Below are 14,987 nucleotides of genomic sequence, written 5' to 3' on the forward strand. Positions count from 1 at the left end.
AACAGAAAGAAACTTTTCACTGCCTGCAATTCGACGGCAAGGTCGACGGTCTGTCGACTTGCAACCATCGAATGGCGACAGCCTCTGATTCTCAGAGGGCTGTTTGATGGTGAAAATTGACTGTCCGTCGACTTGCAACCGTCGAGTTGCCCAGTTGTCAGACTCAGTTTCTTTTGGTTCATTCAGCCTCCAATCTTCCCGATACTTGTTGAACATAACTTAAACTCCCATATACGTGGAATAATCATGTAGAATCTCTTATGACCTTGACAACAACTTCACTTCCTAACTCCACGTCGGCTATCTTACGGCGAAACTCAACATATAAAATACGGGGTGTAACAAAAGGCTGCTTAGTTAAAAAAAAATAAAAAATCACAAGGCAAGGCTTCGAGAAGATTCTGCCTTAGGACAAAAATTACAGACAAGCAATTCGAGGGACAAAAATTAAAGACCAACCCGAATAAGAACAATCGTGCAAATTTTCCCAAAACAAAAGACCAGCACAAAATAGGGCCTAAAGTGCAAATGACCCCAATTTCATGTCTAAAACTCGTCCATCGTCAATTGGGCCTATGACCCGAGAAAATTGGACCCAGGCCTTAACCCAATCAAGGTAGTCTAGTCTACTCTTTATTCCTTCAGCGCGCCCTCTTCTAACCGTATCTCAACGGCGACGGATTGCGTTACCGTTCCCGTTGCCTCTTCATAGTATTCGCCGTTTCTCTATCGCACCAAGTCAGCCAACTATTTTCTACTTTAATGGCGACCAAAACCATAAACCTCAACAACAAAGTCATTGATGACGACGACAGTCTCTGCTCCGAGACCACTACAACTTGCACTATTCCTTTGGATCTAGAAGAGACACAGTCCTTGGTTTTGAATCGTCCAAATGGGTACTTGAAAGGAGAGTCACGGATAGAGAGAGCGTGGTCTCATTGGATGAAGCTAGGCGAGCCCAAACTTATAGTAGCACCAATGGTTGACAATTCGGAACTGCCTTTCCGTCTTCTGTGTAGAAAATATGGTGCAGAAGCTGCTTATACTCCTATGCTTCACTCCCGTTTATTCTCCGAGGATGAAAAGTATCGCGCTATGGAATTTACAACTTGCAAGGTATCTACTTTTGCTTCTAATATGCAAAGTCAGATACATTTATCAGTATCATGTTAACATTTACTCCGTCCATGTTTTACTTGCCACACCATTGACAAGCAATAAATAAAATGGTAATTTTTCTATATCACCTCTAATTATTACTCTAATGTTGGGGGAAATGAATTGGAAACAATTAAAACATTAATAATAAGGGTAAAATAGGTATAACATGATAAATTATCTCTTGGTTTTTCAAACTGGACAAGTTAAATGGACGGACAGAATACGTAATTTTACTTCAAATCCATCTTTTATTTGAGCCTGTTGAAAATATTTTTTTGATAAGTGAGAAATTCGGGAAGGCAAGTTGTTTAAATGAAAAATCGTTACAGTTGAATTTGTGTACGTGGTCAAGGACACGTGGATCAATATGACCGAATAATGAGATAATATGTAAAATTAAGCAAGATAATTATAAAGAAAGCTAAAAAAATTTAAAGCAATAGCATGAGCCTTGGAGAAGCTTTTGAGATATAGTCTCGGGGCAAACAAACAATCAGATCTTCGCTTAGTTGAACAAAAGCAATTAGGAACTAAGAGCAAAATAAGAGCAAGATACTTCTTGTATATATTTTCAGATGATCCTTACAATGAGATGAGCACATCTATTTATACTAGAGCTATGGGGTGCATGATCCACAAATCATGCCCTCTTCATTACCAATATTAATGCCAAAGGTAATAAAAGGTACTCTCTCCGGATCAAAAAAAGTGTCCACTTAGCCTTTTTTTTCTTGGGTAAAAAAAGTGTCTACTTATTAAATCAGGAAACAATTAACCTTATCTTTCCAGATTTACCCCTATTAAGTGTTATGTGACCAATCCCAATGCTTATTTAATTAGGGGTAGTTTAGTCAATGTACATATTTTTTTCTTGGAGTGAGGAGTTTCTTAAGGGGTGTGTAAATGGCTAAATAGACTCTTTTTTTGATCCGGAGGGAGTAATAAAGAGATTTAATGCTATGACAATGAATGGCAATGAAGGGCAATAATGCACATTTAAGACCGGAGGAAGACTTGGGGTTTCTTGTAACGGTTGCACATTGAATGAAGTTTGACCTGTGAGTTAGCATGCTTCTCCGGACCCTTTGTAGTTTTACGTATCCGGTAGTAGATGCCAAGTTACTCCTCTTGAGAGTCGTTATGCTTTCCCGGAGCCCCTCGCTTGCTGATTCAAATCTGACAGGTCACCATTGCCATGTGTCATCCTTTGATACGTCCACTTGGTGTCGACGAATTTTACCATATACATTAGTGTCACATGATTCAAAAATGATAATGCACCTGTTGAACATATTGGTTTTGATTTATCTAGTTCTTTGGTTGGTAATGTAAATGTTTAACAAGAGAAGTGTTCGCTATGTTCTACCTAAATCATGGTAAAGAATTACATTTGAATTGGTGAAATTTCTATGCAATTTATCAAGTTTGGCTCATGTTCTTCCATAATATAGTATTTCAGCTGATTCTGCTTTACTTTATATAGGAGGACCGTCCACTTTTTGTCCAATTCTGTGCAAACAATCCAGATACTTTGCTGGAAGCAGCTCGAAAAATCGAGCCTTATTGTGACTATGTGGACATCAACTTTGGGTAGCCTTCTTTTTCCATTGTTTCGTAATCAAGCTGCATACATTTTTCTCATATACTATGTTCATCAAGCTTGTCTAAACTTGGGTCATGTTATTGGTTCCAGTGATAATTTCGTGTCTTCAACCCTCTAGCTTTACCCTACCAGCTTGATCATATAAAGTAACACAGTAATATTGCCATACCTCTCATTCTGTGGAAATATAGATTGCACCACATTTGAACATTGAATAAGTTTTCATAGCATGTTAAATTCAATGTAGTTTTTTTCTCTGGATTTGGGATAATTGTTACTATTATACAACTCAGTGTAACTGGAACATCATTCCAATTGCGAAATCTATTTCTTCATTGTATACTCTATTTTGTTCATGAATTTCGTTTGGGGAAAGGATAGTCGTTTGTCTAAAAACATATTGAGTATTCAATGATGATTGAAGTTGCACTAACATGAATGTAGTCACACCCCTTCTGATTCCACTCTTGGGGGAGATAAGGTAACAAAAGGAGCAATTAGGTTCCATTCGTTCGTAGAGTTATTTAGAGCCTGTTTGGATGGGCTTAAAAAAAGCAGCTTATAAGCCAAAAAAAAATAAGTTGGGGTAGGGTTCCATTCATTTGTAGAGTTATTTAGAGCCTGTTTGGATGGGCTTAAAAAAAGCAGCTTATAAGCTGAAAACGGCTTACAAGCCAAAAAAAATAAGTTGGGCTAAAAAATAAGTTGGGGTAGCCCAACTTATTATTTTTGGCTTGTAAGCTGTTTTTAGCTTATAAGCTGCTTTAAATCAGCTAAGCCAAACGGGCCCAATTATTTTTTTGAGCTTATTTTAAGCACAAAATGGCTTTAAGCTGGCCAATCAAACACTCAAAAAAGCTGAAAACAGCTTATAAGCTGTTTTTATAAGTTGTTTTCAACAACTTATAAGCCAATCCAAACGGGCTCTTATTCGATCATGGACATTTCTAGAGCACCTTATCTTCACCTTTGAATGAAATATGATATTACTAGATGGGTCTGATTTGGGGGTTATGGTTTGAAAAAAATCCATTTTGACCCATTTAAATATTGGTAGTTAGGCTAATTACTCTCTGATTTATTCTATTATCTGTTATTTGTTGTACTTTGATTATCCTATTTTATCTGTGTCGCTTTTGCTATTTGCATTTCCATATCGCTTTGAATCTCTTAGCCTTATCTGACCTCTTTTTATGCTTTTTATTGAGCCGAGGATCTTTCGGGAACAGCCTTCCTACCTTGGTAGGAGTAAGGTCTGCGTACACTCTACCCTCCCCAGACCCCACATTGTGGGATTTCACTGGGTGGTTGTTGTTGTTGTAGTAGTTAGGCTAATTACTGTGTTCTCTAAACCTGCCCATACCCAAATCTAACTGCCAATTGCCATGTCCCATAGAAGGCAGTGGAAGCAAAAGAATATAAGGAATTAAAATAGTTAGGCATTCCCCCAGAGTTGTCAAAGAATAAGAAGCAAGACAAGCTTCACCTAATTATGGAAGTCAGTTGGTAAATTCCAATTCTTACATTGATGGATTTTGGTAAGTTTTCCAGTTGTGTTGTTCGAATGGGATTAGAAAGTGAACTAAGAAATTAGGAAAGCTTTAGTACCTTGAATTATAAGACGAAAGCATTTAAACATCATTTTGCTGACTCTGAAGACTTACTTAATATACTAGCATAAATCTGATTTGCAACTTGTATAAACCAAATGAAGTCTAACTTAGAGTCTGAAAACAATGAACAGGCTCAATACACGAGTAATAGACTGTACTGGCTTTCCACTTGCCTTTTGAATTCACGTGCTTTCTTACATTGTGTAGAAGGAGATCCTTTATTAAGGGGTAGGAATAAAGCAGCTCTGCATCCAGATCAATATTTGTGGTTTTTTTCTTCCTGCATTTCCTTCTAAACTGTTCTATGCACGAGACTGCAGATTTTGTTGCTATAGTTACTGTATTATCTATGCAGATCATTTCTCCATTCATTTTTTCTATCAGTTCAGTCTGCTAAGAAACTACTTGCTGTGCAGGTGTCCACAGCGGATTGCAAAACGGGGGAATTATGGAGCTTTCCTCATGGATAATCTCTCTCTTGTCAAGTCTCTGGTAGAAAAGTTAGCGAACAATCTTAGTGTTCCAGTATCATGCAAAATCCGAATTTTCCCTAATTTGCAAGATACACTCAGTTATGCGAAGATGTTGGAGGATGCAGGTTGTTCTCTTCTAGCAGTGCATGGACGAACAAGGGATGAAAAAGATGGGAAGAAATTCAGAGCCAATTGGGAGGCCATCAAGGCTGTCAGAAATGTCGTTAGAATTCCTGTCCTGGCAAATGGTAATATAAGGCACATTGATGATGTACACAGCTGTTTGGAAGAAACTGGTACCGATGGGGTACTTTCAGCCGATCCTCTTCTCGAGAATCCAGCCCTCTTTGCTGGATATCGAACTGCTGAATGGGGATTGGGCAGTGAAGGATTCAAGGAAGACGATAAGCTGGATCAGGCTGAGTTACTGATAGAATATTTGAGGTTTTGTGAGAGATACCCAGTGCCTTGGAGAATCATCCGTTCTCATGTGCACAAGTTGCTGGGAGAATGGTTTAGGATCCAGCCAAGTGTGCGAGAGGATTTTAACAAACAATACAAACTTACTTTTGAATTTCTTTATGATTTAGTGAATCGATTAAGAGAACTTGGGGTGAGAATACCGCTTTATGTGAAGGATACTCAGGAGGCAATATCTTCAAATTGACTTGTTCAAGTTTTGTTGTTAATCTGAAAGATGGAGCTTTGCTGTGGTAAACCCACCAGCTTTTGCTGGTCATTCTTTTCACTCCAGCTTGTGCTTGAAAAGGATTCTGCACTCACTAATGTTGGTAAGAGTTTGTGCAAACGTATCTCAACCTTTTACCTCATTTTTTGTATGATTATGTACCGACATTTTTCTTGTATCATTGAGATAAATTGCACAGGGGTATTAGCACATCTCGAATTGTATTCAGACTAATTATTTGTAAGGTGACTAATTGTGATGCAATTGGACTTGATGCTCCAGATAGCACCTACAACAGAAACTTGATGCGTTTAGTAAAATTCTGTATTCTGTCAAATTGTTGTTCACTCTTTCAGATATACAACCTTCATCTTGTTTCTTCTTTCCCTCTGGATCTTTTTTTTCCCCCTCTTTTTTTTTTTTTGAGAGGCAAGCTGCCACAAATACACGACAGAGTCCGTTCTAATCTAGTCACTAGAAAAACAGTTGAAGATACTAACAATAAAGGAGATAAATTCAGACTTGTCTCATCAATCTCTACATCACAAAATTGGTCGTGACTTTGCTGACCAAATGCTTTCCGTAAACAGCTCCTTCAAAATTCTTAGTGGCACCAGTCTTCTGTAAACACACATCCAGCGGCTCTATTGCACCATCAAAGTTGGGCTATGCGAAAAATAAATGAAACACACATAATCAGAAACTTATGTTACGCCGTATCAATCCATCATTCTTTTACTTTAATTGTCACAAAAGAAAAAAAAAGAAAAGACTTTAACCTCTCATAAGAGTAGGCAACACAAACACGATATTTGGGAGAGTTATTGATGACCCGGTGCAACGTTGATTCATAAATTCCGTTTGATAAGATCTATCAATAGCCAGCAGACAAGAACAGCTTCAGTAGAGGTGGTAAAAATGATGCAAAAGTTACAAAGTAAATTGTGTACCTTCAACATATCTCCTATATTGCACACAAATGTGCCAGGGATTGGTGGTGCTGATATCCACTCGCCCGATTTCTTTCTCACCTTAAAAATACCCAAAATGATTAGTCGTCAAACAAAATCAGAAACTTATCTCATGAAAGATTCAGCATGCGTTAAGTACTACAATTGTACCTGAAGGGCAACAATGTCATCATCCTGGTTGAGTAATGTCAATAGTCCTGTAAGACAACAAAACAAGTTTTTACATGATCGCCAATCAATGAGGATAAGGTGGTATCCATGTACAGATAACAAGTTTTACCATAGTCTGTATGCACTCCACTGAGAATTATTTGATTCCAAGAAAATAGATGGACAACGCAGAAAGCAAAAAATATCACTCATCAGAAAAGAGATAGACCAATAACAGTTAGAAAAAAAAGGAACTTGATGAACAACACCACGACTTACCATCCAATATTAACTTTTTTTTTTTTTAACTAACTTACCATCCAACAACATTTTCAGCTTTATCATGTCCATCCGAGATGGATGCAGCAGGGTAACCAATTGTCCGCAAGACCCAAAATGGATCTCCAGCTATTTACCCCTCCATTTCAATCGCTGATCCACCCAACGCTAGAGCAATTCCCCTCATTATCTTACGTGATAGATCTGCCAAAAGTATTGTACAAAAATTCACCAGTGGAGAAATATTTTGCAAGTATAGACACTGGAATATATCAAAAGATTATCTTATTTAAAGAGCAAGACACCTGTGCAAAGGTCAACATAGTGCTCCATCAACTGTTTGAAGTTTGAAGGGTTACTTGGCCTGCATATGAAAAGCAATGTACGGAGGCCAAATGAAACAAAGAAACACCAAATGCATAACAACTTATAACTTGTTTAAAGAAACACCAAATGCATAACAAGTTATAACTTGTTTACCTACCATATGTTGGAACCTTGCAGAACTTCTCCAAGATCTCCATACATCCCATGTTTTACTTCTCTATAGAACTGCAATCCACAAATGAGATTGAGACAAAATACATCAAACATGATTTACTAACAGAAAAGGCACCAATTACTAATAATTACTATTAAACAAATCATCCCTATAAAAGCTTTGTCAAGATACCTGTGCAAATAGAAATAGAAGTTCACATTCTATAACATTGCAAACAGCAGAAATGTTGGCCATAGTTGGAGAATGGTCTTTAACAGCAAAAGCACTGCAATCCACAAATGAGATTGAGACAAAATACATCAAACATGATTTACTAACAGAAAAGGCACCAATGGTCAAGATTAGAAATAACACATTCTATAACAAAACAGCAAAATTTTCTTTAACATTTTTCATTTTTCAGTAGAGCTCAATCAATTTGTGAATGAATTTATGATAAAGTTCAAAGCTGAACCAGAAACAATCTTTCTAACGCACATGCTCGCGCGCACACGCACTCATCTCGTATTTAGACACTCAAACTGTGACAACAGGCTTATGGGGTGAGAATTAAAATCTTAGGTAATGGTGAAGAAACCCAAGAAAGCTCGAAAACCCTTATACAACAAGTGGGACACTTATTTTCTCTAATATATAGACCATAAGTAATTAATATAACCTACATCAATAGCTTCTTGCATATCAGGTATGCCTTTAGTTATATTCTCTCAAATTCTTTGATATCCTCTGCATTCAAGATACATAAGCAATCATTAGTTAAGATAAAATATCGAAGTAATACCAATTTAAGAGTACTAGGAAACAACAGGAATAAACCTGTATCCAGTTGATGCAGAAAGTTTGATCTTGAGTTTCTCCTCATATGGTTGATGAAAATAGTCACATGTAATGCTTCTAATCTCTTCCATAAAGGAAACAGGGATACCATGCCCCTTCTGGGAAAAAAAAAATGAAAAACAGAGAACAGAAAGAGGTCAAATGTACAAACCTTTACTAACAATCTAGTTTGTCTAATGCAGAGAATAACCGTATAAATCGCAAAATGTGCAAAAATAACTTAAAATGCTCAAGAAAAGAGTAGTTCTCTCACCGTGACATCATATTAATTTCTCAGATATTGCAAACTTGAACAGCATGAAGTAAAGCCCATAGAAGTAATGAAGATGTATAAATAGATGACAAGCTTATCTTCGCTAAAAAGAAAAACTGAAATTTGATTTAAGACATCTAGAGAACTTCACTGGTCTTTGTGTAGGCATAAAAGCGATCACATTTGTGTATTTGTCACATTTAATACAAGAAAAACTAAAAGAAAAATTATATATGCTGCAATCAAGAGTCAAGACCACCAATAACATCAATACAGAGAAAAAAATTGGAGGAGAAAAATAATTACCACATAAAAGAATCCAGCTTCTCTACAAGCCTGATCTAATTGTCTAACAACTTGAGCTACACCTTCATCTTGAGCCACATTTGGATGATTCCATTTCTCCAACAAAGGACTTACATCTGTCATATGAAACACTAAAATAAATTTTCACAGAACCAATGGGAAAAAAAATTAAGAAAAGTATCAATAACCATGTCCAAGAAAAGAAGATAACTTGACAGTACGCAACAAAAATAGACCTTAATACTAAAAGCCAAGACAGTGGAGGGAAATGCATTGGTGTTAAAAACAAAAGCAAAATCATGAGAACTTCAAAACAGGGCTTCAATTTGGTTTGAAAATGCAGACCTATTAGAGGGATAGACTTGAAATCTGTAGCCATGGTGTCTCGAGCTCTCTTTTTCTGGCTCCAGAGACTGACTGTTTGTAACACTCAAGCAGCAATATAACAGAGAAAAGAAACAGAACAAGTAAGGAAATTATATTTCACACAATAGTAGTACATAGTACAGCATATATGGACAAAAGAATGTACATGAATTCTAAAATACACGGGGGGGCGGAGCTAGAGGCGCAAGGGGATTCGTTAGTAGGAAATTATACCATATATACAAGGTCAAAATTACTTTTTATGTTTATATAGTAAATGTTAATCACCTCGACTTATTCATTAATTTACTTTTTTATATTTTAAATCCCTTTGTTAAAGTTTTTGGCTCCGCCACTATCGAGTAGCTATCCACATTGCTAATAACACCTCAGCATGTTCCTCATCATTAGTAACTTTCTGCTCCTGATATGGTCCAATTGTTAGGTGGTCACAGGGGAAGCTTGTACAGTTGTATTGCTTAGCTCATTTTAGCGCTCTACCAGAAATCAGTTGTAGCTAAAATCCACGAAGTAGGTGTAGATTTGTGTATACTCTACCCTTTCCAGACCCACTTGTAATATTACATTGGGTATATTGTTATAAGGGAAAAGGGGCAACTATACATATATTCCTCATTAAAACAGTGGTGCTATATACCTTTGTCGTTACCCAAATGATGCATATTTACCCTTTTGTTAAGTGTTAAGAGACTTTTATTTTTGAAGTAAAAATTATTTTCCTTGTTTTTTAATTTAAATATTATCACATGACTTAAAAAAATCAAAAAATTATTCATCCTCTTCATGTTAACCCAATCAATCTCCAAAAAACCACCCAAAACCTCACCAAATTATTACAAATTTCAGATATGAACTCCTCAATCGCTTTTGATAATTGTTCTTGGATTACATTGGGCGAAATTTCGGGTGCTGAGTTTGAGTGGAGTAGTGGTTGCAAAGTGTAAGCGTGTGAAAGGAACATTTCTAACTTTAGAGCAGGTTTGTTGCTTGGAGCTGTCTGCCTATATAGATAATCAAAAAGGTGATTCTTTTTTGCCTCAACCCTGTTTTTGAGTTTTAGTAGGATAGAGGCTGTGAATTGGGATTGTTACTTTGTTTTGATTATGATAGGGTCGATCAAAGTGCTGCATTGTACTCAATTAAACTTTTGGCTAGTTTTTTGCTGAATCTATGTATCCATTAAGTAATCTTTAGGTCAATTTTTCATTCCCTATCCGAAAAGAAAAGTTTCATTATTTTACTGAGAATTGCGGCCATGAAAGTTCAGCTAATGCAGTGCATAGACTGAGAAGTTCAAAGAGCCATTAAAGCTCAAGTTCAAAATTTCGGATTTCGCAAGCTGGCTATAAAAATGCGTGTTATTTCAAAAGATCAGGAATGTCTTGAGAAGTTCATATCTGAAATTTAGAACAATTTGGTGAATGTTTTGGGTGATTTTGTTGGAGATTTAAAATTGGGTTAACATGAATGATGAACAATTTTTTTAAAGTCATGTGGTAATTTTTAAATTTAAAAACAAGGAAAATAATTTTTTTAATCCGAAAAAATCAAAGTCTGTTAACCAAAGGTAAATATGCACCATTTATGTAATGCCGAGGATATATATGCACCACTTTTTTAATGAAAGGTATATCTGCCCTATATCGAAAGTTGAGGGGGATATTTGCCCCTTTTCCCTTGTTGTAATGCCGACCACTAAGGGGTCTTTTGGTATCTAGTTAGGAGTAAGTTATTCATGTATTAAAATTCTGCATAAGTAATACTGTGTTCGGTAGCTAGTTATGAAGTGAGTTATTCATGTATAAAATTAGTACAGTGTCTGGTTTGCAATTTAGAAACCCGCATAACTAATACATGTATAAATTATGAAAGAATCTATATATTTATATAATTTATGACATAAAAGCTAAAAGGACGACGTGGCGGCTTCTACATATCAAAATTGTTATTTATCTTTTTTCTTGTTTTTTTGTCTTTTCCCACATTTTTCTATTAATTATTATCAATTGTTTCCTCTAAAAAAGTGAAGGCCGAAAGGTTGCATCTCTTCAGTAAATGCTACAAATGCCTACGAACAGCAATGGGTTGTGGTTAAAAGCAAAAGCTGTTTTCATTAAAAATTTCCATTACCGTTCACATTAATCCACTTCTCTTATTAAGATCAACTTTATGTTAGGAAACAACATGTCGCCAACAAATCAAAAGGTACATCGACAATAGTTTATAAAAATATTTTTTTAGTGTTCTTTCATTTTGGAGAAAGACATTTCATCGGTGTTACTTTATTCACTATGATTTTGCCTGTCATTGTCGAATTTATTTACATTCATTATTTCATCCATCATTTCCTAAAATACCAAGTAACTTTTAAAAAACACCTTCATTGATTTTGGTACTAAGATTTGTGCATTTTTGTTGATTTGTTATTGTCACAACCCAAACCGATGAATCGTGACGAGTGCCTGATCCCTACTGACCAAACACCCCTATACTCGTACCTGGATAACAAGGGCCCACAAATCACTCACTTTGAACTATATTGACTCATAAAAGGGTGACATCATGAACTCGGTACAATTGTATATATATATATATATATATATATATATATATGTGCGAAAAAAAAAGTGCCGGCCCGACTAGGCGGCGACTACATATCTTGTACGCAAAAGAATAGGAGCCGACAAAGCTACATCATCTGACATAAACATACACACAATCTACAAACCTTTAATGGAATAGAAAAGCGTAGAAAGGCGGGACAGGGCCCCGTCATACCCATATGCATATACATCTCAAAAGAATGGCATACCAAAATAGGCTAAACTTCGGATCAAATGGAGCGCCGACCCTTTTGCTAGATATAGAGGTACTACGGAGGCTGGACCACACAATACGCCTACCTCCAACTGCGGGCATGAACGCGGCCCCGAGCAATAGGAGAGTCGGTACGGATAATGTGCCGAGTATGTAAGGCATAAGAATCATGATAAGCATAAGAATCATGGTGAATTTGGAACTTTCAACAAAACCAAGCATGTCGCATAGATTTGTATGAACAAGTATACGTATCGCGACAATGCCTCGTGGGCGCATAATACGTATGCTCTCAATGATAATCATGCTCATGTATATAAAAATAGGTCATAGTGCTGAGGAACGTTCAGCCTGATCCATATCCCATATACTAATGCTGAGAAACGTACGACCCGATCCATATATCATATAATAATGCCAAGGAACATACGGCCCGATTCATATATCATATAATATGCCAAGGAACGTATGGCCCGATCCATATATCATCACGAGTGCACCGCGATCGGTGGTAATGCGTATATAACGCCTATCCATTTTCCCATACCCCATGTACATATAATATACACGTATATAACGCCCGGGTTATGGGTCAATATATACATATATATGAATGCAATGCATAACTGAGATGTATACATAGAACTCTCGGAGTGACATAAGGTCATATTACCTCCGATGGATAAGCTTTGAGCTAACATCATCAACATAAGTAATCTCAAGACCCATGAACAGAAGGAACAATCATACGGGGTGTAGGGACATCAAAGACTGAAATACTCCTAGTGCTTCTAAGAGTAGAGTAATATGGAAGCTCATTTAATCGTTTGTTGGCTCATAACATAGGATCATGCCAAAAGGAAGAAGGAATAGCCTTAACGTCTCCTTAATCGTTTAACGTTCTCCTTCCACGTTCATAAGATCTACATTTAAAAAGGATCATACTAAAGTTAAGTCTTAAAGACACTCTTAAGTTCAAACTAGAATAATTCATGAGCTAGCAAAAATTGGGCAGCATTTCCCCTGTTTTATCGACTTCCATTATATCATAAAATAGCTCCCAATCAACAATGACATTATCATCAATTTCGTAATTAAGAGACTTCATTACATGCCCAAAACTCCTTTTCATAACCAACACACAACAACAATTTCAATACAACTCTACATACACTCGTATACCACACTTCCTCATCATCATTACTACCATTCATAGCAAGATTATACCCAAAGTACTCCAACAATTACAACTCAAGTCAATTTATTACCCATAACATCATCAACCCCTTTGAACTTCCTCTTTTGCTTTCTTTCCCTCAATCAAGTTATTCAACAACTAGACATTCTTAATAACATGGAAACAAGTATAAAAACTCACCTTAATCACACAAGAGCAAGCTTTGAATCAAATCATCCACTTAAGTGAAACCCCAACTTCATCACTAAAGAAAATCTTGAGTTCTACAAACCCTAGTAAGCCTTCCAACACTTGAATCTCTTGATTCTTGCTATTTGATCTATGATCTCTCTTAGGTTTGTGTGGAATATGCTTGAGAGAGGATTCTAGAGCTTTTAAGACTTGGGGAAATGTTGGAAATGAAAAAATAGAACAAGGGTCGTCTATTTATACAAAAAAGAAAAAGCTGGCCCGACCAATTATACGGCCATTTATACAGTCTGTATAACTTATACGGTCCGTATAAATGGACCGTATAATCCACCATGGAATTACCCTTCTCTAGAATGGTTATATGGACCATATAACTTATACGGTCCGTAAAAGTGGTCGTACAACCCAACATTTTCCGAAACTTTCTCGCGTCGATTCGTTCAACCTCCAATCCTTAAGGAACCTTATTGACACTTATATAACACTTCATTAACCATCTAAGAATCCCTATAGCTCCTCCTCAAGTCATTACTAAATAATTATTAGCTCAATTATTACGAAACCTTCTCAACATAACTTGCGTTTCACTTTCTTTGACGAATTTTGTCCACCGATTCGTATGACTTCAAAATCTCATGGTACGCACTTGAGGTTAACAAATACTCTCCTTTATCTCGTAAGGACTTCATGTTCATCTTAAGCTCACGTTGATCTACTCACAATGCAACAAATCCGAAATCTCCGAGATGTAACTGTTATCTTTTGAATGTTTAGATATATCAACAAACTTTTGTTTGTAATTTGATTATTGTTAAAAACAAAAGATAACTTTTTTCCTATTTCGATTAAAGTTATGGTTTGATTTGACTTTTTTTAGTTATTGAAAATTTAAGTTTCGCAAAATACAATTATGTTAATGTTATAAACTTGTATAATTACATTATTTCCTGGGGAAAAAACTTAAAGGTATTCTAACTTTTACAAAACTTATTGTTTGGTTATTTTAAGATTAGAGTATTTGAAAAATATCATTTCATAAATTAAATTTATGAAATTCTTAAAGATGCCTTTTTTTATAGTCTATATATTAATTACGGATAATTTGAACAACCTCCTTCCATGTTTTACTTCATAGCACCAACCTTTCATGTAATTCATAATATTATGCTTATCACTCTTATTTTGATTTCTCTGAAATAATTTATTTATTTATTTCTAACGTTAAAAATTTACAATATAACAACTTTACTTTTGCTATTACCACACCTATAATCAACTAAAAGAATAATTTTTTGTTTGGAAATCAACATGTATACTAGCTAGTCCGTCAAACAATAAAGTGCAAGGACAAGGGTGGGTCAGATTGTGCACAGGGATGGACAAGAATTGAATATTAATATAGAAGAAGAACCCCTATTTGACCTTAGAAGGTTAACTAAATGCATCGAGAATATTTTGGTTTTACCTCTTATATTATTCTTTTACAAAGTCAAAATAAAATAGAAACTTGAGTTTAAATATAGACTTTTAGTATGAAAAATGTTTTCTTGGTGT

General features: G+C 35.9%; 1 protein-coding gene and 1 pseudogene across 1 annotated transcript; one reads left to right on the plus strand and one right to left on the minus strand.

The window, feature by feature from the left end:
* Nucleotides 1–623: 623 nt before the first annotated feature.
* LOC132046823 (uncharacterized) lies at nt 624–5,878 on the plus strand. The gene is made up of 3 exons (XM_059437581.1): nt 624–1,119; nt 2,648–2,754; nt 4,797–5,878. The coding sequence occupies exons 1-3, from the start codon at nt 763–765 to the stop codon at nt 5,518–5,520; spliced, it is 1,188 nt and encodes a 395-aa protein (XP_059293564.1). The 5' UTR covers nt 624–762; the 3' UTR covers nt 5,521–5,878.
* LOC132046825 (probable 2-oxoglutarate-dependent dioxygenase At3g50210) lies at nt 5,848–9,363 on the minus strand (annotated as a pseudogene).
* Between the last annotated feature and the right edge of the window lie 5,624 nt (nt 9,364–14,987).

Source organism: Lycium ferocissimum, chromosome 2 (assembly GCF_029784015.1).
Source record: "Lycium ferocissimum isolate CSIRO_LF1 chromosome 2, AGI_CSIRO_Lferr_CH_V1, whole genome shotgun sequence".
NCBI classification, from domain to species: domain Eukaryota; kingdom Viridiplantae; phylum Streptophyta; class Magnoliopsida; order Solanales; family Solanaceae; genus Lycium; species Lycium ferocissimum.